Source organism: Phalacrocorax aristotelis, chromosome 1, assembly GCF_949628215.1.
Source record: "Phalacrocorax aristotelis chromosome 1, bGulAri2.1, whole genome shotgun sequence".
In the NCBI taxonomy this organism is placed as follows: Eukaryota; Metazoa; Chordata; class Aves; order Suliformes; family Phalacrocoracidae; genus Phalacrocorax; species Phalacrocorax aristotelis.
In genome coordinates, this window is record NC_134276.1 from 71,177,373 (window position 1) to 71,202,642 (window position 25,270).

General features: G+C 40.2%; 1 protein-coding gene across 3 annotated transcripts; it reads right to left on the minus strand.

Moving 5' to 3' along the window:
• Window positions 1-1,537: 1,537 nt before the first annotated feature.
• On the minus strand, window positions 1,538-25,209 carry LOC142056983 (interleukin-1 receptor type 1-like). 3 transcript variants are annotated; one of them, XM_075092492.1, is made up of 11 exons: window positions 25,114-25,209; window positions 23,944-24,010; window positions 22,008-22,239; window positions 19,753-19,942; window positions 18,503-18,677; window positions 17,239-17,304; window positions 11,756-11,876; window positions 9,268-9,413; window positions 7,418-7,561; window positions 6,206-6,370; window positions 1,538-4,972 (listed from the first exon to the last, which is right to left on the minus strand). In XM_075092492.1, exons 2-11 carry the CDS (start codon window positions 24,002-24,004, stop codon window positions 4,596-4,598), a joined length of 1,677 nt encoding a protein of 558 aa, XP_074948593.1. In that variant the 5' UTR covers window positions 24,005-24,010; window positions 25,114-25,209; the 3' UTR covers window positions 1,538-4,595. The 3 variants fall into 3 exon arrangements, with proteins under 3 accessions (XP_074948593.1, XP_074948594.1, XP_074948587.1); XM_075092493.1 differs by having other exon boundaries at window positions 23,944-24,025; XM_075092486.1 differs by lacking the exon at window positions 25,114-25,209 and having other exon boundaries at window positions 23,944-24,049.
• Window positions 25,210-25,270: the final 61 nt, after the last annotated feature.

The following is a 25,270-nucleotide window of genomic DNA, read 5'->3' on the forward strand; positions in this document are numbered from 1 at the left end:
AAAGACATCCAAGAACTACATTAGCATTACTCACCTCGCATGGAGATCTTTATTTTCCTTACTGAGTGGAGAGCTTTGCTTGCAATGGCTTTGAGGAGGACAGGGCTAAGCTAATGTAGAAGAGTTGAAAAGCTCACATGGGAGGGCTTTGTCACAGTACTGGCCACATTCGTACTGTTCCTCTAGTCTAGGCAGGAAACCTGCTGGTCAGGCTGGCTTCAGCTCTCGCAGTAAACCATGCTGAGTCCAGTTACCAAGGAACAGTAATTTTCTCCAGCTTGACTCTTCTCACCGCAGTCTTTTATTCTTCAAGTATTCAGACTTAGTTCAAAGGTACTGTATCTTGGAAGAGGTAGGGAATGAAGAGCACCTTAGCAGAAGCAAATTGTCCACCACCTCCTGTTTAAAAAGGATTTGTGCTGTGCTGCTGTCAGCATGGAAGTGATGCTTATAGTGATCCCCTTCCTAAGGGGAAGAAACAAATGCATAGGACCTTCAAACACACATTAATTCACAGCCTGAACCCTCGCCTGCATTTTAGACAGGTGTATAGTATAGATTAGGCCTGAAAAAAGCAAAAGCATTATCAGCACAGGTCTTGAAAATACTTCATTTGGGAAATTTCACATGAAAATGCTGAGAGAGTCTACAGAATCAGACTCAGTGCTGCTGGTTACACAGAAGTTAACAAAAGTTCTTGGATTCTGAAAAACAACTACTGTGAGAGTTACATAGGTATATAAAATCTCACTTCAGAAGAAGTCCTTACTGGCTTTCTTATCGGCGTACCTGTCTTGCAAGAAAAAGCAAGCCCAGGATTAAACTAGCAAGTAAGCAGAGCTGGCACTACTTCTACTAGAAAAAGGGCCAGAACTGGTATTCAGTAACAGCTTTCATGAAACTCAAAGCAATCAGAATGCAAAAAGTACAGACCAAATTTAAAACTCTCACTTTTATAAGCTCCTTTTATCTATCAGGATTGAAAATTTTTCTGTAAACCCTATGCCAAGCACGTTAGCCCCTCTGAAATCAACGTGACACCTCGTACGAGACCAGACCACTGCCAAGGCTCTGGCTCTCCTGCAGCAGATCAGAGTCAGGGCTTGCTCAGAGACAAGCAGGGAAGGCTGCCTCTCTGCTACTGCTCAGAAGCCCTTCACTTTTCCTCCATTTGAGGCCTCCTGCATTCTCCCCAGCTCTTGAGGAGCTGCAGCAGAAGGTCACTCAGTGGGGCACTGCTGGGGACCGTGCTGGTCCCAGAGAGTGAGGCAGCAGCCTTGGGGCGGCTCTAGCTTCACCCCACTGCAAGCTCACAGCTCCCGTTAGCCCAGGCAGGGCGAGGTGGTTAGTCCTAATGTTGTGCCAAGACCAGATGAACAAAATGGTTAATGAGACCCTTTCCCCAACACATATTCAGCAGCCTGAGTAAAGACCTAATATAGCAGTCTTGTTTAAGACACAAGTCAAGACTGATGCTTGCTGTTGTTCACTCTCAGCATGCTTTAGTGGAGGAACGAGGGAAAAAAACCAGCAGTGCTGTAAGAAAAAAATATGTAGTGCCTTTATTGAATTAAAAAAATGGACCTTTCTTCAAAGTGCCTTTACATAACACACATGAAAACTTTAGCATCATTTGTATAAATATATCAAAAGGAACAAATATTTTTTATAAAAAACAGTATTTTGGCTCAGTAAAATAACTTTTCTATCCCTAAAAGTAGGGATAACAAGTAGCAGTTTTTCATTCATCTATTCCAGTCAGCAAAAATAATTCAGGAGGCCCGAGGTCGCTGGAACGCTGTTGGTCGGCCTGCATACTGCGAGATGTCATGGTGGAAGTGCAAAGTCAGTATTATACCCTAGTCGTCAGAGTACAAATACCATACTTCCAGTGTCTAGTCTTCACATTTGAAATAGGGATCTTCTTACAGAAGAGTTCTGTGACCAAACCGTACAGCTTCTGTCCTAATAAATTCTTCTATCAGTGTGAACCGTAACAATTGGCCTTGCTCAGATGGATCTCAAGGTTCTCTTACCCTACAACAGGCTGTCACTGAACACCACTGTATTTAAAAGCAGACTGTGTGCAACAGCTAAGTGAATGTGGCACTTCATGACCAGAACTGATCCTCCCTTGACACTTCTGTCTTGACTAAAGCACAGAATGAGAGGAGAACACAAGCACGTGCATTGGTCTATACATACATGCCAGTCATCAGTAAAACACTCCAGTACCATGACCATCTGAAACAGTCTGATGTTTCAAATGCATTTTTCCCCCTCCTATCCTGAAATGAAGAGATTCTTATTCCAATCTGGCCAAACACACACTCAACTCACACAGCTCAAAGGCACTGTCTCTCAGAAGCAGAGTTTCAAGTTTCCACCATACACCAAGGTAACCAAAGCACTTTAGGCAGGAGAGGAACCTATTTCCACTGGTTTTGTCACTTATCAGGCAGAACACGAGAGTTACACCATCCCACATTCACTGGGCAGTTCTTCTGTGGGATGGCACCTCACTCTCAGTTTTGTTTGGTCAAGGAGAAAGACACAAGATGATAAATGCTTGAGCCATGAAAGAAGAAAAAGGCAACACTGCAGTGTCAAAATGAGGAGACAAATTGTGAAGGATGCAGAACCTGAGCTTTTTCAGATGAAAAAGTGGCGTTATCAAAGGACCAACTCAAAATGAAAATTTCTGCCTAATACTGTATTAGCAACAGCCTTCAAGGACAGCTTGGAAAGTGATGGAGTTTGATACAATAGTAAATTGCTTGTTCCAAGATAATGGAGCTGCACAGGAAAAGACAGAGCAAAAGGTGCAGCAAGAGAAAGCTGATAGGACACACAGGAATTCAGAGTTGCAAGCAGCAGTTAAGGGCAGTAACAGTCAAATCCTGAGGCTTCCATATACAACTAGATCTCATAACTTTAAAATGTAACATTCAAGGACAGACTGAAAAGTAGAGGCATTTTGGCTCTCACATCTCCTGCTCCTGCAAAATCCATAGCTATAAGCATGGTATTAAACAGATTTGAAAACTTTTTAAAATCAGTCAAATCAATTCCCTCCCCTGAAAAAAGAATTGATCATTATAAACTACATCACTGCCTACACCCAAGTCAAACATAACTTCAGAGTTAATAGTTGTGGCATACATAATACTGGTTTGGGTTTGGTTTTTTTAGAAAAAAAAAAACCAAAACAAAAACATGGCAAGAGAAAGGATTCAACATGTACAGTAAGTTTTAACAACTTCCTTTACCAAGCAGCTGTCTGGAAGCTGAGACTCCAGCCTCAATTCATCCAGCCTCAGCCAAATTCAGTACAGTCAGCTCAGACTCCTTATATCATCAAGGCAGAGAGAAAGGAGAAAAGCAAGCAGCTGCAGGGGGTAACACAGGGCATCTCTCCCTCCCTCTCTCACTTTAAGGAGTACAATGCTTTTTTAGGTCTACTTTCTAAACACATCTGGAGCCAAAAGGAATGGTTCCACCACCCATTTCTTCTCCCATTGCACTCTGAAACCTCTGGGAACCAGATAAACTCACTAATCTGGGAGAAAACTATCCCAAGCAAAAAAATTATTTCTGCCACATTAGTCTGTTCAGCCAGCTTCAGCTTTCAGAGCTGACAAATGCTAGAGCCAGCACTCTGGCTGAGAACAGAAGGGAAGACCTGCTCTTCTTCAGCAACAGCGACCCATGACAAGTGGGTGCCCTGAAGCCCCTTGATCTGGTCCTTAAGGTAAAGGCGGATGAAGCCGACCGTCTTGTACTCCCCATGAGAGAGTCTGTGTCATAAGCTAATTATTCCACTTGGGTAAAATGAGAGCAAATAGATTAAGCCACTTAACTGGAAAAAAAAAAATCCTCTGGGGATTAATTTTTTTGGCTCAGTACAGCATTACAATGGTATTTTTACAATGTCTGCATGGGACATGTGACTAAAAATTGTATAGTTCTTTAAAAAGTAAAAAAGATCAGGAAAGAGTATTTATGCTTTGTCAGGTTCAATAGCACTTTTGGGGGGGTTAGGATTGTCTCTGTCTTTTCTCTTGGATGATAACATACTGATTCAGTAACAGAGGGATTTATCTTTCAGCAAACTGAGCTAGGAAAATAATGAACTTGTAACAAAAGTTCTGTGTAATTTCATTACAAAAATTGAAACAAAAAAATATACTGGCATCAACAGTGCCCATTACATAGTATCACAATCATAATTAATATCGTTCCCTTCATATTCAACCTTTAATTGCAAAAAAAGCAAGTTTTCTGGGTTTTTTCCCCCCTTCCATTTTTAATACTAACAGAATTCCACAAATCACAGTGCCATTCTTGGAAAAGGCCTCATGTGCTTCCTACATGGTTTCCATGTCATTGCTGTGCTACTGATGACATTTCAAGGCGGTCTGTTGATCTGGCCAGAAGAAAAAATGATCCACTTCTGTAGACGAAGTTGTAGTACCTTCAATCCAGAAAATGTGGATAAGATTGTCTGCACAAAACAGATACATGTGACCTTCAATCAATCCATCACCTACTACGTGAACTGAATTAGTCATTAAGTGCCATTTTTCCTTTGTTATTTAGGGAGAATTAAAGTCTCGTCGTAACAAATGCAATCCTGGTGAAGATCCGTTTTTTCTGGATGGCATGCGGTAGCGCACTTTCTTCCAGAATCTGGTACTTGCTGAGTGAGACCTTTCTGAGAAGTCCCCTTTCCATCGGATAGCACCATACTTTTGCTTAACATATTTGATGGATTCTGGCATGGTTGCATAATCTTGTATTTTTTCAAGTTCAATGAGAATCACTTTAATGCCATCTTGGATAAGAGCATTATACATGGCTAGCTGCTTTTCAGACACATCTTCTAGAATATTGTAACAGGAAGGTTCTGGTACTAACACAATTATCACTCTTCTACTTTGACGGATTTTTTCATCAGCAATGCTGATCACAGCTGTAGAGAAAAAGGTTGTGCAAAATTAAGGCTGTATGTTCCTACTTTTTATTACCAACACGTTGATGCTGGTTCATTCACTGTTTGATATTTGAGCCAACACACTTTATCTCACCAAAAGGGACAGGATAAGAGCAAGCAGAGAACTGGCCAGTGCAACACAATCTGACCCTATCTTCTTGTTTTGCATAAACCTAATATCTACTACTTCTCTCGCGAATGCCATTTTATTGCCATTGTAGGTGCAATTGCAAAAAAACAAGTTTTTTCAAGCAGGAAAAATAAAGCAGCACTTTAGATTCTACTTCTCAGGGAACCCTTCCTTCTCAAACCATTACCAAAAGCCTTCAGATGTAAAAAATCAATCCACGAACCACCTCATGCAGGTTTGTTTGCACCCAATTTTTTTTTTTTAAAAAACCCAACTTCTATTTAAGGCCTGCTCTGCAAATTTTTTTCAGTCTCAGCATTATATTTTTAAAGCCATAAGACCAGGAAGGATTCAGACACTTTCATCATTTCACCTCACATAAGCAGTCAGTGGGACAGACTTTGCAGTTTTCAGTGTTGATGCTAGAAATTTAAATTTGATGCGCTTACGCACGGAGAGGAAACCGCCACAAGGATTTTAAAGCCCTGCAAGGAAGGCAATGCTTTGTAAGAACTTTCACTAGGGACAAGTAGTCTTTGATACAGCTGATTGTTCTTGATAACTTGGTGTTGCTTTGTGTTCTTTTTTTTTCCACCTGCACTGTCTAAGCATCCGTCATACCCTTTATTGCATCCTGCTGGTTTGACAGCAGTTCTCAGAGCAAGTACCAATGAAACAGTAGAGAGGTCATCCTGTCACATGGCAGCTCAAGGCAACAGGCTCTTTGCACACCACTCGCGAGACATACTTTTCCATGTTTTCTGCAATTAGTCATCATTCACAACCACAATTTCAACTCCTCTTCCCCTCAGCATCCTTCGATCTCCAGATGTCTAGGCTAGCCAGACATCACAAAAAACCTGAAATAGCTAAATAATGACAAGGGAAAGGCTGAGATAAACAGATTTCACGGGAGCACCCGGTGCTGTATTTCTCATTCTCCATCAGAGATAATACAAAATCATAGCTCATTCAATGGTGAGAGATATTTAGAATCACATTGGACTGATTGGCTGTTTCTGAGTTGTGTTTGCAGCTGCCAATGAGACACCTCAAGTGTAATTTGTCTTCAGACAGCTTACCTTCTCCTGGTAAATCATCTCGCCCAAATATGAAGAGGCTATATCCACATTGTCTCTCTAAGACCTCTGGCAGTATCTTCAGAGCAAAAATACCTGATGAATACAAGCAACTTTCTCTGTTCTTTGGATACAGAACATAAGCATCATAGATCTTCCCATCTGAAACTAAAGAGTGAGCAATAGGAGTAATATAAAAATGTATTATAAAGACACAAAAGCAAGCAAGCGAACAAAAAAACCCCTCTAAACTGGTTTTTCCTCACTTGAATAATTGTTTTACATTCTAATCCTGCTATTATCTAAGCATGTATAATTATACTAAGCCTGAAATATTTGTAGAATCAGGCCTTCTAGAATACAGTATGCTGGATCTGAATACGCAAGAGACCTGCAAAAGTAGGTTTGAATATTCTTTTTTAACTCTAAGTAAAAAAATGTTATCACTGAATTATCTGGAAAATAGCAGCTCCAGTAGTACAACTGAATACTTAAAATTCCAGCTGCCACATAATTCAGGTCATTTTTGTAACCTGGAGTTTCAAAACACAGCAACCACTTAGCCATGAAAACAAAGCCAAAGTATTCAGCAAACTTTAAGGTCTGAATTGTATTAGATATTTTGGAACAAACTTTCCAGAGTGACCAAATTTAAAAGACTTCAAAGAAATCTAACAGAACCTCAATACCTCTAGAAGATATCTTCTGTTTCTCTAGCATGTACCTCCTCTCCTATGTTTGGAAATGACCCATGCTTCAGCATACTCTCATAGACAGCGCCCCTATCAACGTTTTTCTGAATGACAGGAATTTACAGAAAGTAAAATAATCAGAAGTGCTTTCCAATAGAAAACAAAATAAAGTGAAAATTGTCCTGGTTCATGTATGGAAAATAAAAAAACACCCAACAATTCCACTGTATTACTGCTTTCTGTAAGTAATTAAAAGAAGTCTGAACAACTGCTGTCAGAATAGCATTCAAACCACTGAAGTGGGTCTTCAGGGAAAGGAATGATAGTACTGGATTCCTGGAAAGTTGCTGATTTTTCCCCTGTAGATGCTTTTGTTATCTGAACTAATTCTAAACATCCTAAAAACATGTCATCCTTTCAAATATCCCAGGGAAGACCAATCACACTCCATGAGGTTACCTCATTGCTTTGCAAGGGAAGGTGGAGGTTCATTACAACACACAGCACTGTTACACAAACCCACCTTTTTTACCCAGGAAAGGGTGGCAGGAGTCCCGATACCAAAGCACAATATCAATTTTGAAGATCTTGTAGATGAAGAGAATAAAAAATAATAAAAATACCAAAGAAATTCCTCCTCCAATTAAGTAACCCTGAATGTTCTGAGCTGCAGTAGAGTGGAATAAGAAAAGAGAAAACAAACAAAACACAGTTACACCCTTGAATCAGAGAAAGACAAGGTAAGTTCAAAATTGTTTAGTCATTAAAGTATTTTTAAGGAAAAAAAAGAAATGACTGAATAGGACTGAAAGTTTTTCATGTATGCTTTCTGCAAAGATGGTTATTTGACAACCCTACGTCTATCTTTTCTTTGAAAGATACCTTAGCAATGTGACAAATGAGGCTGCTCTTCAGCTGAAACACCAAAATATTCATCTATATCCCAGTGCAGCAGTAGAGTGAGAATTCTGGTACAAAACTTTGGAAAGTCAGAGGCGGGAAGGTGATTTCCTGGCCATGCTATTCTCCCCAGACCAACCAGCTTCCCATTGTCTCTAGCCTCTTTGCAGATCTGTCACTGAACCTACTGATTTGTTGTCCTTACTAGATTTGTTATCCTTAAAACAAAAACTCTCCACAAACTGCCTTTTTTAGTTTATGCATACTAAAGAATTTCTGAGGTTAGATCCTATTCTGACAATCTTTATGAACAACTTATGTCAAAAGCTACACCTCAGATCCACTTTCAGTCAATTATTTGCTTACAATGTGGCCAGTTAAAGGTAAGTTTGAGAATAACGTTTGTCAAAGAATTGGCTCACAGTTGACAAAGCCAGCTCAATATAAGCTCAATAGACCAGAGGCTTTTCTGCAGCTAAATGAAAAAAAAAAAAAAAAAATGGGCATTTATAATATCTGATGATTTGCTTTTCTGTGTATCTGTTTTTAAATGAAACAAATTAATTTCTTCAGCCTTGCATTTGAGTTTTTGAAGCTCACTTTACCTTTAAGTTCATCTACTAAAAAAGAAAATTTAACACTAGCCAGCAACAGGTCAAACTTGTCTCTGAGCACAAGACTGGGGTCTCTGAGCACAAGACTGGGGTCTCTGAGCACAAGACTGGGGTCTCTGAGCACAAGACTGGGGTCTCTGAGCACAAGACTGGGGTCTCTGAGCACAAGACTGGGGTCTCTGAGCACAAGACTGGGGTCTCCCAACAGGTGTCAGGATGCTCCCAATCAACATGCATGAGCCTGTCCAAAAGGTGATAACACAGCACCTGCATCAGTAATGGAAAGTTCAGAACCTTTCCAAGCAATCTATTTCATTCCTTCATTATCATCGTGTTAAGAGTTTCTCCTACTATATAAATAGATGTTTTCTCTTTCTCCTGGCAATCTGAGCCCATTATTCGTTACTGAAGGATAGGACAACCGGGCCACATATATATTCATGTCCTTTTGACAACCTGTTCCACACTTAATTATGTCTTTCCCCCAGCTCTTTTAGAGAATTGGCCATTTTCACTGCTCTAGACACACGACCTCCTCTGATCCACATGCTTCTTCAATACAGCTGTGTAAAATTAAGCACAATATTTCCCTGAGGTCTCATACTTGCTTCAGATAAGTTGGAGTCTTTCATTAGTGTTTCCTATAACACTGAACGAGAGAAGACAAAGCAAATTAAAAGTGCTATGTTTTTAAATTTTGCTAAGAATACGAAAAAAAATAATCAAAGAAACTACTAAGCTGCATTGCCCACTTTGCACAATGGTACATCACGCAGTTTTAGCTCTAAGTAGGATGTTCTCAAAGTAACTGAGAAGTAAGCATCATTGATCACCATTTTATCACGATGCGATCTCTTACCCGGGCGATCCAATTTGATGTAGGCTGTAAATTGTTGAGAACCATATATGACGTGACAGAAAAATTTATGAGCATAATCCTTTACTTTCACTTCTGAAATATTAAATTTTGTTCCAGATACAGCAAGTCCATGAGGCATCGCCTCTCTGTCATTAAAAAAAGAGTAAAAAGGAAACATCTGTAAAGAAACTGAAATACCAGTGCTTAATATGGGATAGATTCATCCATCCACAAATACAAGAACATTCTTTTTTTTACTTCTATAAACCCAAGAAGCCAGTGAAGCACAGTAAATATCACCCCTGTAACAAGCAGATTGTAACTGTCAGATTGGTCAAACACTGGAAGAGGTTGCCCAGAGAAGCTGTGAAGTCTCCACCTGTGGAGATATTCAAAACCCAACTGGACACAGCCCTGAGCAACCTCCTCTGTTTGACCCTGCTTGAGCAGGGGTGGGTGGACCAGACAATCTCAAGAGGTCCCTTCCAACTGAAATGACTCTGTGAATGAAAGACTATTCAAACAAGTAATAACTAGTAATAAAAATGTCAAGAGAAAAATAATCTTCCAGGATTCTTTATCCTGATGATGCAGCAGAGATTTTTCTAAGCGTACTAACAGACTCCCCAAGCCCACATTGTCCACAGTCAATGGCACCAACTAACTTGGGAAATAATGTACAAAGTTCACAAAAGCTGGGTAACGCTGGTGTCAAATGACAACAAACATGGTAATACTGCCTTAATGTCTGATATCTATTGCCACAGAAGGCTTAGAGATATAATATGCTATACTGCTAAATACAGTCCTGCTCTAAGGTAGGTGTGCAAGTATAAGGTAGGAGAGGCCACACTAGGAAGGCACCTACAAACTGGCATCCTACCCTATATACCAAAGTGACTTGACCTTACGTACTCAAGGAGGGAAACTCATTTTGCAGAACATCTGGAAAAACCAGTTTCTATTATGTGTATGATTGCCAGCAACTTCTCTCATGGGATGCCAATACAAACCTCATCATTTTGCAACACGTTCAGATTTGTTCAAGTCAGTTTTAACTTTCTTCCCAGCAGAGGACAGAGGTGCCTCCAAGGTGTAAGCCCTCAAGTCCATAATGTTGGCCATGCCTACAGTGTGCTTTGCAGCTAACAAATGCTCCATAAATTTAATTACTGAGAAATAGCTACTATTTTTTTGAAATAAAACATTCTGATTGCATTTAGATTAATTTCTCTGATAACTTACTTCAAGCTATTAATCCTACTTAGAATTTGCACAGGATGTATTTCGCACATCTCCGTCTCTGGCATGGGAAAATTATCAGGCAGGGTAGTGATTAGAAATGGAGATTACTTCCATGCAAGCCAAAACTGTTAACAAAGAATTCCTTTAAAGTTAAGTATATTAAATGCTTTTCAGGAAGATTTATTTAATAGCAGCACCAAGTTGGTTTCAGGAGAAGCTGCAGTTATAGTAACTTTAAACATAGCTACGCAGAGCTGCACATGTGTCTTAACTGGTGAAGCTGAGAAACTTCATTCCCTAATGGGCTTAATTTTGCTTTAGAGACCATAAGCTGGGTTCCTCATATTTATAGGCAAACCACCAAGTACACAGATCTATAATGACAGTAATAATTCCCCCTAAAGGAACTTGGGGACAAAAGAGAACTAAGATTCCTTCTGGAAGCCAGATACAGATGAATGAAAAAGATAATTTTAAAAGCATTCTGCAACCTCAACCTAACTCTGCAGCCATATTTTGCACTGATGATGGCACTTTGTGGAGACAGCAATACTTCTGCACCAGTGTGAACTGATCCTTTGCACTATGTTTAAGGGTTCTATTTAACAGCAGTGACTGATACAGTGAGAAAGCAAATGGTACATCCACACTCTGCTACAGCACAGGCCAGTCACTGAGTAACAGAAGTCCTACTTTCTTGAAATAAATTACTGGTTTTATCAGCCTAATTCGTGTTTAATTTTCCTGAACATAAAAGAGCCCTAAATATCCTGCAACAAGAACTTCTGCTTTGTGTTCTTGAGGATTAGCAGCTATGTCTACTTAGAAAAGGACCAACTTCACAAAAAAAGTAAGTGGGGTGACTTTCTGTCCTGGAACAATATATCCTTCCCATATTAATGACAGAGTGCAGGCTTTAATCTATTAGCAAAAAGGATTACGTAAGAACAAACGCATAAGCAAGCCTTACAAAATTATGTTTCGCAATGGCATTATAAAAACCGACATATGATTGCTTCTTTACATTTGTATTAGATACTGATGTATTTATAATAAAGTGTTTATTTAAAAAAAAACAAACCAACCAATAAGAATATAATGTACTCAATGCAGACTTCTAATCAGTCTTTCAACGATTACTGACATTTGACCAATAGTCAATTGTATGGTGAATTCACTGCAAACTATTGCAGATTGCTTCACCTAGAAATGGACTTAGTATTCAACGTATAAGGATACTTACTCATAAAACTGTTCCCTGTAGGTGCTATCAAAGCTATCAACATCCTCATCATTAACTTGCCAGAACGGAATCAAGCCATTTATGCCACTTGATATATTACATTCCATAACTACATGAGAGCCTACAAAAAACATTTAAATACAGCAACTGAACGTCTTGTAACAGAAGAAGGATCAAGTGATTAGGGAACAGCTGGGAAAAGGAGGGATATCGAAAAACCCACTTACCTTATGAAAAGCAGAGTCCTTAAAACTCATTGTAATCTGCACTTGGGTGTCTCTAATCTGGATGTAAATTTCACCCTAAATGTAGGTGTCTAAATGTTATGTCTACATGCGAGCTAGATGTCTTAAGCTAGTAACAGAGTTCAGCTCTGCCGGATTCCACTCACAGTAAAAGTAGACACCTGGATCTTATCAACCGAATGGCTTTCCACTGTCAGACCTTAGGGTTTCAATCAGTTGCATGTACACAGTATGGTGACATCTGAGATGCTCTCCAGCATCAAAGGCATCCATATGGAGCTGGCAGATAGGACTCCAGATCTTCAAGAGACCTGCACTGCTAGAGTAGCCAGACCACCCAAAACAGCACTAGACATGTATGTGTAGGCAACTGAATGGAGCCCCCATTGGTAATAGTACGAATTAAGGCCCCTAGCTCATGTGCAGGTACCCCTGTGTAGACAACTACACCCTGGAGCTGAATCCTATTCTTAGTGACCACTCACATCTTTACTCCACATCAGAGTCTTTTGACAAACGTTGTCCACTGAGATGATTTCTGAATACCCGCACACTCTGCTCCCAGAGCAAGCTCACCTGCCACTCAGCTCCTTTGCCATCAACAGTCCAGAACCTAGAGAATGCCTCAGTATTAAGAAAGCAAGCCAAGTTGCAGCATATATTTATTGCCAATGTACCTCAGAGGGTTCCATTTACAGGAAGGCAAGCAGCTTTCTTGGAGTCCTTTCCTTCTGTATTTTACCCATGGAAGTTATGATTTGATAGGAGAAGGTGGGCTCTCAGTTCACCTATGTAAAGATCTCAGTGTTTCTTTTTCTAGAACCACATCAGATCTAGAAGCTTCCACCAAGGGATAGTCTCTATCAAAAGTACGGAATAAACCTTTAGCTCACATGCAAAGCAGTTACTTGAACAAGACTTCACAAAGAAATCACAGATGCTCCCCAATCTCTTCCCTCATGTCCTTCCACCACAAAAGTAATTTTTCTTCTTAAGATGTGGTTTAGTACATTGCACAATCTTCAAAGGGAAGAAAACCCCTTAAGTATTCCATGCCCTCGATTTCTATACATTCATGAATGTACTGTTAACTTTCTGCACAACCTTCTCCTGCCATTTCTCATTCAAAAATACAGGTTTTTCCAGGTTCTGCCCCGACAGGCAGGCATTTAAGAGGAGCAAAGTCTTTTTTTTTTTCCCCCAGCATCTCATTAAAGGTACCAGACAGAAACATGACTTTTCAATGTGTGGTGGGTTGACCTTGGCTGGATGCCAGGTGCCCACCAAAGCCACTCTGTCATGTCCCTCCTCAGCTGGACAGGGGAGAGAAAATATAATGAAAGGCTCATGGGTCAAGATAAGGACAGGGAGAGATCGCTCAGCAATTCTTTCATGGGCAAAACAGAGTCGACTTGGGGAAATCAGTTTATTACCAATCAAATCAGAGTAGGATAATGAGAAATAAAGCCAAATCTTTAAAAAAACCTTCCCCCCACCCCTCCCCTCTTCCTGGTCTTAACTCACTCCTGATTTCTCTACCTCCTCCCCATCAGTGGCACAGGGGGATGGGGAATGGGGGTTGCAGTCAGTTCATCACACGTTGCTTCTGCAGCTCCTTCTTCCTCAGGGGGAGGACTCCTCACACTCTTCCCCTGCTCCAGCATGAGTCCTTCCCATAGGAGACTCCACAGACTTCTCCAGTGTGGGTCCTTCCCACGGGATGCAGTCCTTCAGGAACAGACTGCTCCAGTGTGGGTCCCCCCCAGGGTCACAAGTCCTGCCAGCAAACCTGCTCCACATGGGCTCCTCTCTCCACGGGGCCACAGGACCTGCCTGGAGCCTGCTACATCATAAGCTTCCCATGGAGTCACAGCCTCCTTTGGGCATCCACCTGCTCCAGCGTGGCGTCCTCCACAGGCTGCAGGTGGATATCTGCTCTACCATTAACCTCCATGGGCTGCAGGGGGACAGCCTGCCTCACCACGGTCTTCACCAAGGGCTGCAGGGGAATCTCTGCTCCGGTGCCTGGAGCACCTCGTCCCCCTCCTTCTTCACTGACCTGGGTGTCCGCAGGGCTGTTTCTCTCACATATTCTCACTCCTTTCTCAGGCTTCAGTTGCTGTTGCGCAGCCACTTTTTCCCCCTTCTTAAATACCTTATCCCAGAGGCGCTACCACCATCGCTGATGGGCTCAGGCTTGGGTAGCAGCGGGTCCCTCTTGGAGCCGGCTGGCACTGGCTCTATCGGACATGGGGGAAGCTTCTGGCAGCTTCTCACAGAAGCCACCCCCGTAGCCCCCCCCACTACCAAAATCCTGCCACGCAAACCCAATACAGAATAGCAGTACCTTTTTTAAAAACAAACCAACAAAAAAAAACCCCACAAACAAAAACCTTCAGCTTCCTTTAAATGGTCCCCCTGTAATAGGGAATCATTTGTAGTTGTCCAGTAGCCGCAATAAACCCACTTTGTGGGTGAAGGCTTTCCATCTCCTTTTAGTCTCACAAGTGACTGCTTTCCTAATGTCTGTAAGGCAATCAAAGCTGGGTTTGTTCGTCTTAGCTGGTCTAAGGCATCCAGTTTTAACTAATGCAGTGTTCAAGCCATAACAAATATGGACCAAATGCTATTCTAAAATAAGGAGTCTAAACAAGTTGTCACATAACATATCTTAATATAGGCTGAGAGTCACAGGCAGCCCCTGGACTAATAATTGCTCTGTTTTCCATTTTCTCAGCAAGTACTACCAAGGATTAAGAAAATCCTAAAGGATGTATGCAGTAAATTAAAGAGCCTTTAAGGGCCTAAGCAGATCAGATTCCTGAGTAGAGACTGCCTTGGTAAGAATTCATAGAATCATTAAGGTTGGAAAAGACCTCTAAGATCATCAAGTCCAACTGTCAACACAATACCACCATGCCTCCTAAACCATGCCCTGAAGTGCCACACCTCCAGGGATGGTGACTCCACCACCTCTCTGGGCAGCCTGTTCCAATGCCTGACCACTCTTTCACTAAAGAGATTTTTCCTAACATCCAATCCAAACCTCCCCCATTTTCTCTTGTCCTTTTGCTAGTGACTTGGGAGAAGACACCAACACCCACCTCACTAAAACCTCCTTTCAGGTAGCTGTAAAGAGCGATAAGGTCTCCCCTCAGCCTCCTTTTCTCCAGGCTAAACAATCCCAGTTCCCTCAGCTTCTCCTCATAAGACTTGAATTAAATGGGAAGTCATAACTAATTGCCAGTCAGAACTGGGGATGAGATTTATGTGATATTTTAATGGGTGGGAGACGCAGTACAGGGAAACCCACTGTAATATTACTTCATTCCTTCCGTAGTTACAATAACAAAGGAAAAGGAAAAGTTTTCACACGTAAAGATTAGGCTTGTGTGAGGTAAAAAAATTGCTGTGGCAAGCCTCCCTATTTCAGTCTAAAATCTGGTGAACAAATTTCCTTATTAGTGGCAGAGCACAAACAAAACTTTCAGGCATGTAATTGTAATGAAGACAAAGAAGATGTAATTACCAAAAAATAAGAGGCTGATGAGCCATTCCTGAATATTTCCAACAGAATTAAATAACCATCTGAAGACTGCAGGACTATATAAAATAATACTGTTTGTATCAGATCCTGAATATTCCCATCTTTTAAAACAAAGGTTTCTGGACTTTGGAGGAACATAATTTCTATTAAAGCTCATTCATTATTCTGCTCACAATCTACTCATCCTCACCAGAACCTGGCAACTTCAGAATGAGGTATCTTTCACAAGTTGTTGAGGTCAAAAAGAAAAGAAAAAAAGAACACAACCCAAAAAATGAAATAACTGCAACAAAAAAATCCCCAAACAAAACCCACCAGTACTTCAGTGCTGTTCACTTTAGCTTAATACCATATACTCGAAGTTAGAATTTGGGCCAGACAAAATGTTTCACATAATGTGAAAAGAAGCATGAAGCCTCAACATGAGAAAAGAACACCTGATATACACAGTATTTACAAGCTTAATGTCAAAAAAAACCCAGCAGCAAACGTAGCCATTATGCGGGACTACCAGCAATGTAATGTACATAAGAATAATCCACAATGCTCTGGCCTCAGCTCCCATATGGTGCCAGAGCCGCAACGCAACCTTTCCTCAGAGCTTCTCTAATTACCTAATTGGTAATAATCCTTCCCCAAAAGATTACAAGACAGCTTAGATCCTGTACTAGGAAATTCTAGCAAATGGCCAATCACACTTCTCCAAAATTAGTTAATGCCCTTTTTAATCAAACACTGTTTGAAACAGTTGTCCCTGGTGAAGAAAAAAAAAAAAAAAAAAAAGAAAAAAGAAAAAAAATTACACTTTAAGCAGCTCCAAAACTCATTCTTCTGGGCTACATCAGTCGAACACAACTGTGTCCCACATACATGTTTAGATTGTACCATATAGGTTTGCTTAGGAAAAGACTTGTGTACCATATACTTGGCTCATGGAATCACAGAGTAACTGAGGTTGGAAGGGACTATGGGAGACCTCTAGTCCAATTTCCTGCTCAGACCAGGGCCAGCTCTGAGGTCAGACCAGGATGCTTCGAGCTTTATCCAGTCAGGTTCCGAAACCTCCAAGAAAGGAGACTGCACAACTTCTCTGGGGAGCCTGCTTCACTGCCTGGCTGAACTCACTGGGAAAAAGTTAATCATTATACCCAGAATCTCTTGTTTAAGAAACATCCAAGATAAACAATACCTGGAATATCCACCAACTAGCAGCTCACCGTTTCACAAATGATCAGTATCTGAAACCTTTTAGTACCCTAGAATGAGGAATAAAGTCCAGGTTGTGGAGAGGAAAGGGATAGAGGAAACACACAGGAGGGGGAAACGCTGCTGAATTGGTCAACTGGTAACTACCCTAACACGTTACATATATGTAACCTTATTTCCACAGATAGAGAGTATATGTCAAGACAGACACTGAGAAGTGGTACAAAGGGCAGATGGCAAAAATAAATATATGCATCCACCTGACACTGCTGGTTAAGACTCCAATCTTAGGCACACAGTTATTCCCCCCACAAATTACTTATGGGAATCATGTTTTATCATCTGTCTTCCAGATATCACCAATCCACATGCCTATCTCCCACTCTTGCTGAAGTCAGTGGAATTGTTCATGTGTTATTTCAGAAAGACCAGGAGCTTATTTGTTTTACTGAATGTTAATGATGTCTTAAATAGTAACTACTTACCAAGTTCTACTTCAATTGTATTGTTCTTCGGATAAATAAACTCTGGTCTCATCCGCCGTGGTCCTTCTAAAAGAAACAAAGAGAAAATTAAAATTTCAGGTAAGGGGAGTTCCACAACTTACTTCAACTGATTGGTTTTTTTGTTCTATTGTTTGGTACCATTGTAGCTCCAGACTTACTACCAGTTTCAAATTTACAACAGAAAATATCTCATGATATTTGCTGTACTCTATCCAAATTATTCTGTTTTAGCTTCCAAATGAACAAAAGGCTTTAGCTTACCTTAAAAATACTTCAAAAAGAAAATCTCAAATTTACTGGCAGTTGAAATAAAAGTAATACAAAACCAAAAAACAAAAACAAAACAAAAAATGCCATTAACCTTGTCAGGAACACAGATAAGGAAGAGAAAGAGGGATTGTATCGTTGACTTCCTAGATCAGGTAAGTATTTAAGTAAAAGAGTAAACAAGTACACGCTTAAACTGGGCTGGAATTGTATCGTTCTGCATGATACAGAGACACGCTGCTAACAACCCACTGTCCTTGTATCACCTATCTAAAGTCAGAATTTTTATTTAATCTAAGAAATTGGACACTCTACCTCCATCCAACACTTCTGACAAGACCACTATCATGTCAGTGGTCAGGTCATCAGTAACATTGCCTACAAAGATGCAATCACAACCATCACAGCAATAAATGACAGTACTGGGGGAGTGAGACAGCCAGTTCTGTGTCCTGTTAGATACAGAAAAGCACAACCAAGTGCCAACATTAAGCCAACCCTTTCCAGAGGAAGGTTTATTAACTTTATAGTATTTATACAGCTTGTCATATCTCTTTTCCTATCAAATGAGATTCTAGTGAACTTTATAAACAAGCTCACTAATAGGGCCACAAGCAGGTGTTTTGCTGTGATGGTCTCAGCAAAAAAAAATTTTTTTAATTCACCTAATTTAATGGTGCATTATTTGTTTTAGCAAAAACACCACCCCACCCCAGTAACTACTGCTTCCTTCTAATTCTCACTCCTAACCCCACATTTCTCATTTCCCCATGACAATTCTTCCTTAGAAGCAATGCTTAAGGGTAGCAACATGCATTATTGTATTTTAATTTTAGCATTCAGGAAAATTTAACTAAAGAAGATTTGCAAGTCTAATTTCACCGACCTGAAAAGTAACGTGCCAAATAGCTTATGCCTGCATACAAACATTTACAGCAGAGCCAAAAGGAGAAGAGAATAGCCTCAATGCACTCACCTTTAACCTCTAGACTTATGGTTCGTGAAACATTATATTGTTTTCCCATATAGGTGTATACCATATGGCATGTGTAGTTTCCTCTGTCTTGTACAGTTACATTGTGAATCAAGACAGCATTTTCACCCTCTGCCAAAAGAAGTCGCTTGTCTTCAAGAAATCCAGGCTTGCATTCCTAAATATATCAAAAGTACCTGTGGTTTAAGGGAACTAATAACCTCATAATTAAATAAGTTACTGAACTCTACTGATTATTAAAATACTTGCCAAATACTGATTTTTTTTGAAAGCCACTATGTGGGTTCTTATTCAAACATCACTATGCCATAACGTGAAGCCTGATGACATCTTGCTGCATTTGCACTTTTTAAAAGTCACTGCTGCCAATTTTTTAAGTTTTCAAATGCTGTGTTTTAGTTCACTGCCTTCAGATAACTGTCAAGCTGTTAAACATCTCAGGTGTAATAAAAGTTATTATGCATGTAGCACAGTTTGAGAATACACATCTGCATTCCTACTTCACTGCGATGAGTGAGAGCTGCTGTAGCAGTGCCTCGTGCTGTTGGGTCTATTACCATTTCTGAGGCAATGCATGAACAGTGAAAAACTTCCTTCTCTTCCCTGACCTATAAGCAGTTTAGAATCACTTAATCTCTAAAGAAGAAATATAGATAGATGCAGCACCAAGGTTATTTTACATGTACAGGTCCGTGTAGCTACTTTAATACCAGCACCAGAATTAAGAGTTGAATTGCTTTGGAATTTTACCTTAACACAGACAAAATACACGTTTCTAAGCTTGCATAGTCTACAGAGTGTTTTGGCAGAATCAGAGCAAGAGGCATAAGAAAAGCACACCATGATCAAGAGACAGGGTAAGCCTAATACTCTGTGAACCTGAAATTATTGTGCAGAGCCTTGTATTTAAGGAAACGTACAAGTTTTTAAACTTATTATCTACATAAAATAACCAGAGAAACTAGATTTTCACAAATCAACACACGAAACCACGTTTTTTACTCTGAAAAAATCTGCAATCCAAAAATGGACAAATGTTTTGTGTTTTTTTTTTAAATACGCCTCCCGTACCTCCTTACACCTCCCCAGTAGTGTGGCGAGATACACACCTTACTCAAACTGCAGAGAAAATAAACCTTCCCTTCCAAAAGCTGCTTTTCACAGTTACTTCATAACACATTTTAAGTAGAATATTTTCTAACATGTATATCTGAAATACACATGCACAATACCTTATACCAATGTACTTCAGGCTGATCATTGTCTTCATCTTTAAAATATTCTAGATCAGGGCATATAATCTTTCCGGTGTTTGTGCTTGTCACTTTTTGTTCAAACTTCATCTTTCCATTAAAGCACAAATTGTTGTCGTTCTTAAAAATTGTTAAATTTATAGTTTTTTTGTTAGAGTGGTTAAGGGTCCTGTAATGAGAACAGCAGACAAGCCAGGTCATTAACAATAAGGTTCCTTGTTTCCAGCAAGTCAGGGACTTTACGGAGAAGGACTTCAGCATCCCCACTAGCCTTGCCTCTAACACCCTCTCTACAGCCCCCCAAGCTCTTAAACACCACCCTCAGCTCCTCACCCCTTGTTCCAGACTGAGAGATATGGGAATAAGCTCTGATCCTGTGTTGTGAACAGAAGTGGGGTCTGCTCTGCAAGCACCAGAGGGAAAGCCAGGACTTTGCACAACTGATGTTATACAGAGCCCACAGCATCAACCCAGCCTTGCCATTTTCAGTGCTATGCTTGCCAACACACAGTAATGCAGGGTAACACAAAACATACATGCGCTGGAACACCCTCAGTGCCAAATGACCGGGAGATGACAGGCTCATCTCAGCATTCCTTGGAGGGACATATCAAGACAAGCAGGCTGTAACTCTTAGCTGAAGAGAGACAAAGCTTTTGAATAACATATACATCAAGGTGCAATATTAATGTGAAACCACTTCACGCTGAGAGCTCACAAGAGCCTGTGAGCAGAGGAACAATGGGAGTGGAAACCAGAAGCCTATGCCAGAAGTAAAGGAATACTCTCTAATTCATTGCTTAACTCTTCACTTCTCAATGCTATGCTAAGGAAGAAGTTTCAAGAAGAGAAAACTGCATGTTTTGACAGTCCTGGCTTCAACTTCTATATACTGCACCTTGACAAGCTCTGTAATTAAGGTTTAAGCGACTGATGCACAAAATGTAGCCTACAGTTAACAAACTGAACTTTAGCAAGTTTTTTGTCCTGCTGACGTTATGCAAGCCAGGGATGTGAGGAGGTGCCTGTGGGAACACATCTCATAGCTAGATTAACAAGAAACATAGCAGGCAAGACTTAAGTTATTTAACGGGGTAGCTCTGAAAGGATTACATTTCTTCTGGCTTCCAATCTTAGCTTCATTATTGACTTTGGAGCAGGAAGGTGCAAAGGCCTGAGACCTGTGCCTACGCTGGAAGTTTTTGCTGATCACTGTTACTACATTCACAACCCAAACCACTTCAGCATAACTGGTGTACTGTATGCACACCAGTACACGTAAGTGCACACTAAAACAAGTTTTGTGTCACCTGAAAAGCCTGCATTCGCTGCTCTCAGCATGCTGTGGCAAGACCATGCGGGAAAAAAAAAATTTCTGTGTGCCTTCCCAAAATTAATTTACTGCTCAGCACACAGTGAACTTCAGCCATTACAAGCAAGATTTGACCACTTTACGTGATGAAGTCCAGTACACTAATCTGAGCTGTAAATATGGCAAGAGCTTTAAAGTACCAAAGAGGTGAAAAGAAACTATTCTTTTTTATTTCTTCTCCGTACACTCAGGTCTTTTGAGCACTACTGAGGACACATTACTTTCACTGTCTCTAAAGCTGTCTAGCACATTGCTTTGCTCTGTACATGCATTCTCATGTTTGGCCACTAACATTTGGTAATATTTTAGAAGAAAACATAAGAATGGTTTTCTGCCTTTTAATTTGTAAATTTCTAAAAGGATTCCCCAAAAGTTGCTAAGCTCTCCAGAAAGTCTGTAGGTGGTGATACTGCATAACATGCAGAGTTTGGTCCTCTTAGAGCCTTCTTCCATTTAACCATGTCCAATGAAGAAACCAAAATATTCTTCTGATCTGTCAGTATCAAACAGCAATTTGTACACAGGAAAACCTGGAAGAGTTAAGACTTTTCCCTGTGACCTCACACTTCATCCAAACAAACAAAACAAACAGTCCACACAGATCACTGTTAATATTATCATGCTTTAAGATAAACAGTCTTCTGTACAAACCAGTTTTGCAATTGTAAGTGTGTGGGAGAAAAGAAAAAAAAAAAAAAAAAAAAGGCAGCATGCAGAAACAAAATGCATGGTCAAAAGAGTGCTTTTAACTGACCTAAGTTCCCTACCCAAACCAAAAAATTCTGTACGCTCAAGTTCCATGAACACATTATCACGCTCGTAAGCATTAGCAACCCAGTTGTTTCCCTCCTCCCTTCCTTACCTTACATCACATTCATAAAGCCCAGAATCCTCCAGCGTTGCAGGAATAAACCAAAGCAAGCCCTCTCGCTGATGGATCCTGGCGTTTCTGTCTGTGGTTACTGGTGTAGCACTACCATTTTTATACCACGTCAGATTGTAGTCAGAGTAAAGCACTGACAATGTAATTATTGGGCAACTAATAGCCGTAGGCTCTCCAACAAGCACAAAGTAATCACAAATACTGCATTTTTCTGTTAAATAAAAATAAGAAAAAGTTATCAATGCTTTTCATCCGTACACTTATATGTTTTAGAAATATTAACATCCATTTCAAGTTACACAGAATTAGAAAATAAATTTTCTGTAACAATTTACTATTAAAACATCACAAGGCTACCATTTTTTGTTTGTTAGCACCTTCTGGTTGAGGATCTAAACCACACATTTTACAAAGCTTAAGCCACAACTTCCCTCTATTAAGGCTGTCTGCAATAAGCAAGTCCAACAGCGTCAGTGCAAACCAGGCTATAAGATACACGGGATTCACCAGGCAACACGAGCTTCACAGCTCACCTGTTCTGTCCTTGTTATTTGAGCATGCTAGTACTTCTGCAAAATTACCAGATTCTTAATGTCGAAACTACCTATGAAAAGCATGGTGCAAACGGTACCAGTGCAGAGCTCCTCACAGCACTCTGACTATTACAACTGTGTGGCCAAAAACAAATTAGGAAAAAAGAAAGGGGGGGTGGGGGGGGGTGGGAAGAGGAGGTGGTGTAAAAAAAGCCCATGGGTTTTGACCTGAAGCAAAAGACAGTATGGAATGAGATCAAGACCTCAACACAAAGAAGTCTGCGAACCAACATACAAAGGGAATTTAGAGCAGTGCAGTATTTAGATTAAGAAGTCTTGACTATAATGTATTATTTCCTTACTACATTTGCAATTTCTGTCATCTTTGTCGAGAAAGACCTTTAAATTATGAAAATTAATCTGAACACCAAATAAATGGTGAGCATAAACAGAATTTTTACAATTATAGCTATGTAACAAGTTGACAAGATACAATTATGCAGCTTAGCAAGCTGTTTTTTATAAATACCAGCCAAAAAAAATACAAGAGAAAGAAGGGCAGATAATGCAAGAAGTCATCAAGAAACCAAATCTAAAAGCAAAAACTGCTCGGGGAATACCAGTTTAGCACAGAGCAGGCCATTTGGCTATAAAGCAGACTTTAAAAGCTTCCAAACTTTTGCATACATGTGCAACGCTGAATTCCTATGAAGCTGCAAAACGTCTGACTGAACTGCTTTTGCGTATCTTGCTGAATGATTGTATAAGTACAAAGCTAATGTATTAAGTTTCAAAATAAAAAAGTCTTCAGTAATCCTTCCAGTCCCACCACCTTCCCATCACCTAATTTAAAGGTTTACAAGTAGGTCCCTATGTTGCCTAAACTAATTCAGAGACATTAATATTAGACTGCTTATGCCAAGAGCAGCAAGACAAGCACCATTAATTTATGTAGTCCTAAATTGCACTGAATAAGTAGATCTACCATTAAAAATATTACTAACTAAATGTAAAGGAAACTGAGCTCTACTGCTTTCAGGACTGGAGCTACACCATGTCTCCTAAAGAAGGCATTCAACAGCTAAGCCAAGGAAGACAATCTCTTTGAACTTTCTTCATAGGAATCAGGGAGAGGCTAATCAAAGCCTCAGTACTCTAAATTTATGTGTCTAGATTTAAAAATATTTGTCAGTTTGTCCATTCCATCCCCAGTGCAACTTCACTCCAAGAGGAGGCATTCAGCATATCTTCAACATGCTGAAGAAAAAAAAAACCCAAATCTACTATTTGCTCTCAGTACCTCTTTTCTGCTAAATACACACAACTTGTCTCTTGCAGGTTTTCTTTTTAAAATGGTAACTTCAACAATGTATTTCACTTACCAGCACTGAACAGAGGTATCAGTAGAGTGAGAAGACCAATGAGCAAAAACGTAGATGTCATCTTTTGCTGCAAAGAAGAATACTTTTCCATTAGTGTGGTAAGAGCGTTCAAGCTGCACTGCCCTGTGCACCCTGCACTACTCCTTAAAAAAAAAAATTCAGGAGAAGCATTAGTCATCTTGAGGAGGGAAAAAAATGCGTTTGGTAATTTAGCCCCAGCCTTTGAAGATTTCAGCTACAGCAACTGTTAGCCTCCACAGAAAGCTACTCAGTTTTCAGCTTTCTAGTGGAATTTTTCCGAATTTCTACTGGAATAGCTCTTGCATAAAGTGTAATTTTCTTTTGCCAGCATAGTTAAGCCAAAAAAACCCCCAATCCTCTAGCACAGACAAGTTATGCTAGCATACAGTGATGTAAGCTATACTGTATAAACCAAGCTTGATTAATATACTCCTCTTTCCGCATGTTTACAAGAGACATAATCATAGAGATGTATGAGGTTTCATTCTTTGAACTGTTCTTGTACAGTTGAGGCAACACTGCTTTTAAGAGCAGATGAACTTGTAGTTCTTTGCAGGAGGACAAGCACGCTGTAACTCCAGTGCGAGCTGGCACTTAAACTGGCATCTAAAATCTAAACCTGTGTGGAAACCGCAGCTGATATGAATTGGTGTGGTCAGACACAAGACAAAGTGTTCAAAAATTGTAGTTTCACTTCACACCTTAGGCCATCTTTGCAGCTTTCTCCCACAAAGACATGACTGAACAGACACCAACTGCCCTCATGGCCCACAAGTGGCTTCCATGAAACCTCTAAACCTTAACCCAGTTCTGCTCCCCTCTCTTATGCACCTGCTTTTTCTTGGCAAGATGTCATCAGAGCCCTTCCCAAGCCTTGTACTGTCAGCCAGCTGGCAAACGCTTAACCCCTTTCCCTTCCAACAGCTTCTTGTAGGTTAAGGTCTACATTTAGCTGCCTTGCCTCTCCTCAGTTTTTCACTATTTTGCATGCTGCTCCCTCTCACTCTAAAGCGTTCTGGTTTCGCACATAGCAGTCCATTACAAAACATTCATTGCACAGGTCCTAGTTAATATTTGCCTTCTACCCAGCTAGAAATGGCTGGAAGAATAGATGGTATTCCCTGAAAAACACACATGGCCTTGACTTACTTTTATACGCAATATAGTTCACTTTAGTGACAAATAAGCCACACCAGCTCCTTCTTCTGAAACATTTCATATGCAGAAGTTTTGCGGTAGTACAGAGCAACCCGGGGAGCAGAGTTCAACACTTTAATATAACAGCCTCCAAGTATGTACTTCTTTT

Excerpts from the sequence above, each read along its gene's own strand:
- LOC142056983 (XM_075092486.1), bottom strand. The coding sequence starts at position 24,034 with ATGGAAAAGTATTCTTCTTTGCAGCAAAAGATGACATCTACGTTTTTG. Across the intron at positions 22,240-23,943 it reads GATACCTCTGTTCAGTGCTG|AAAAATGCAGTATTTGTGAT; the intron begins GTAAGTGAAATA and ends TTTATTTAACAG. Across the intron at positions 4,973-6,205 it reads AGATGATTTACCAGGAGAAG|CTGTGATCAGCATTGCTGAT; the intron begins GTAAGCTGTCTG and ends TTTTCTCTACAG.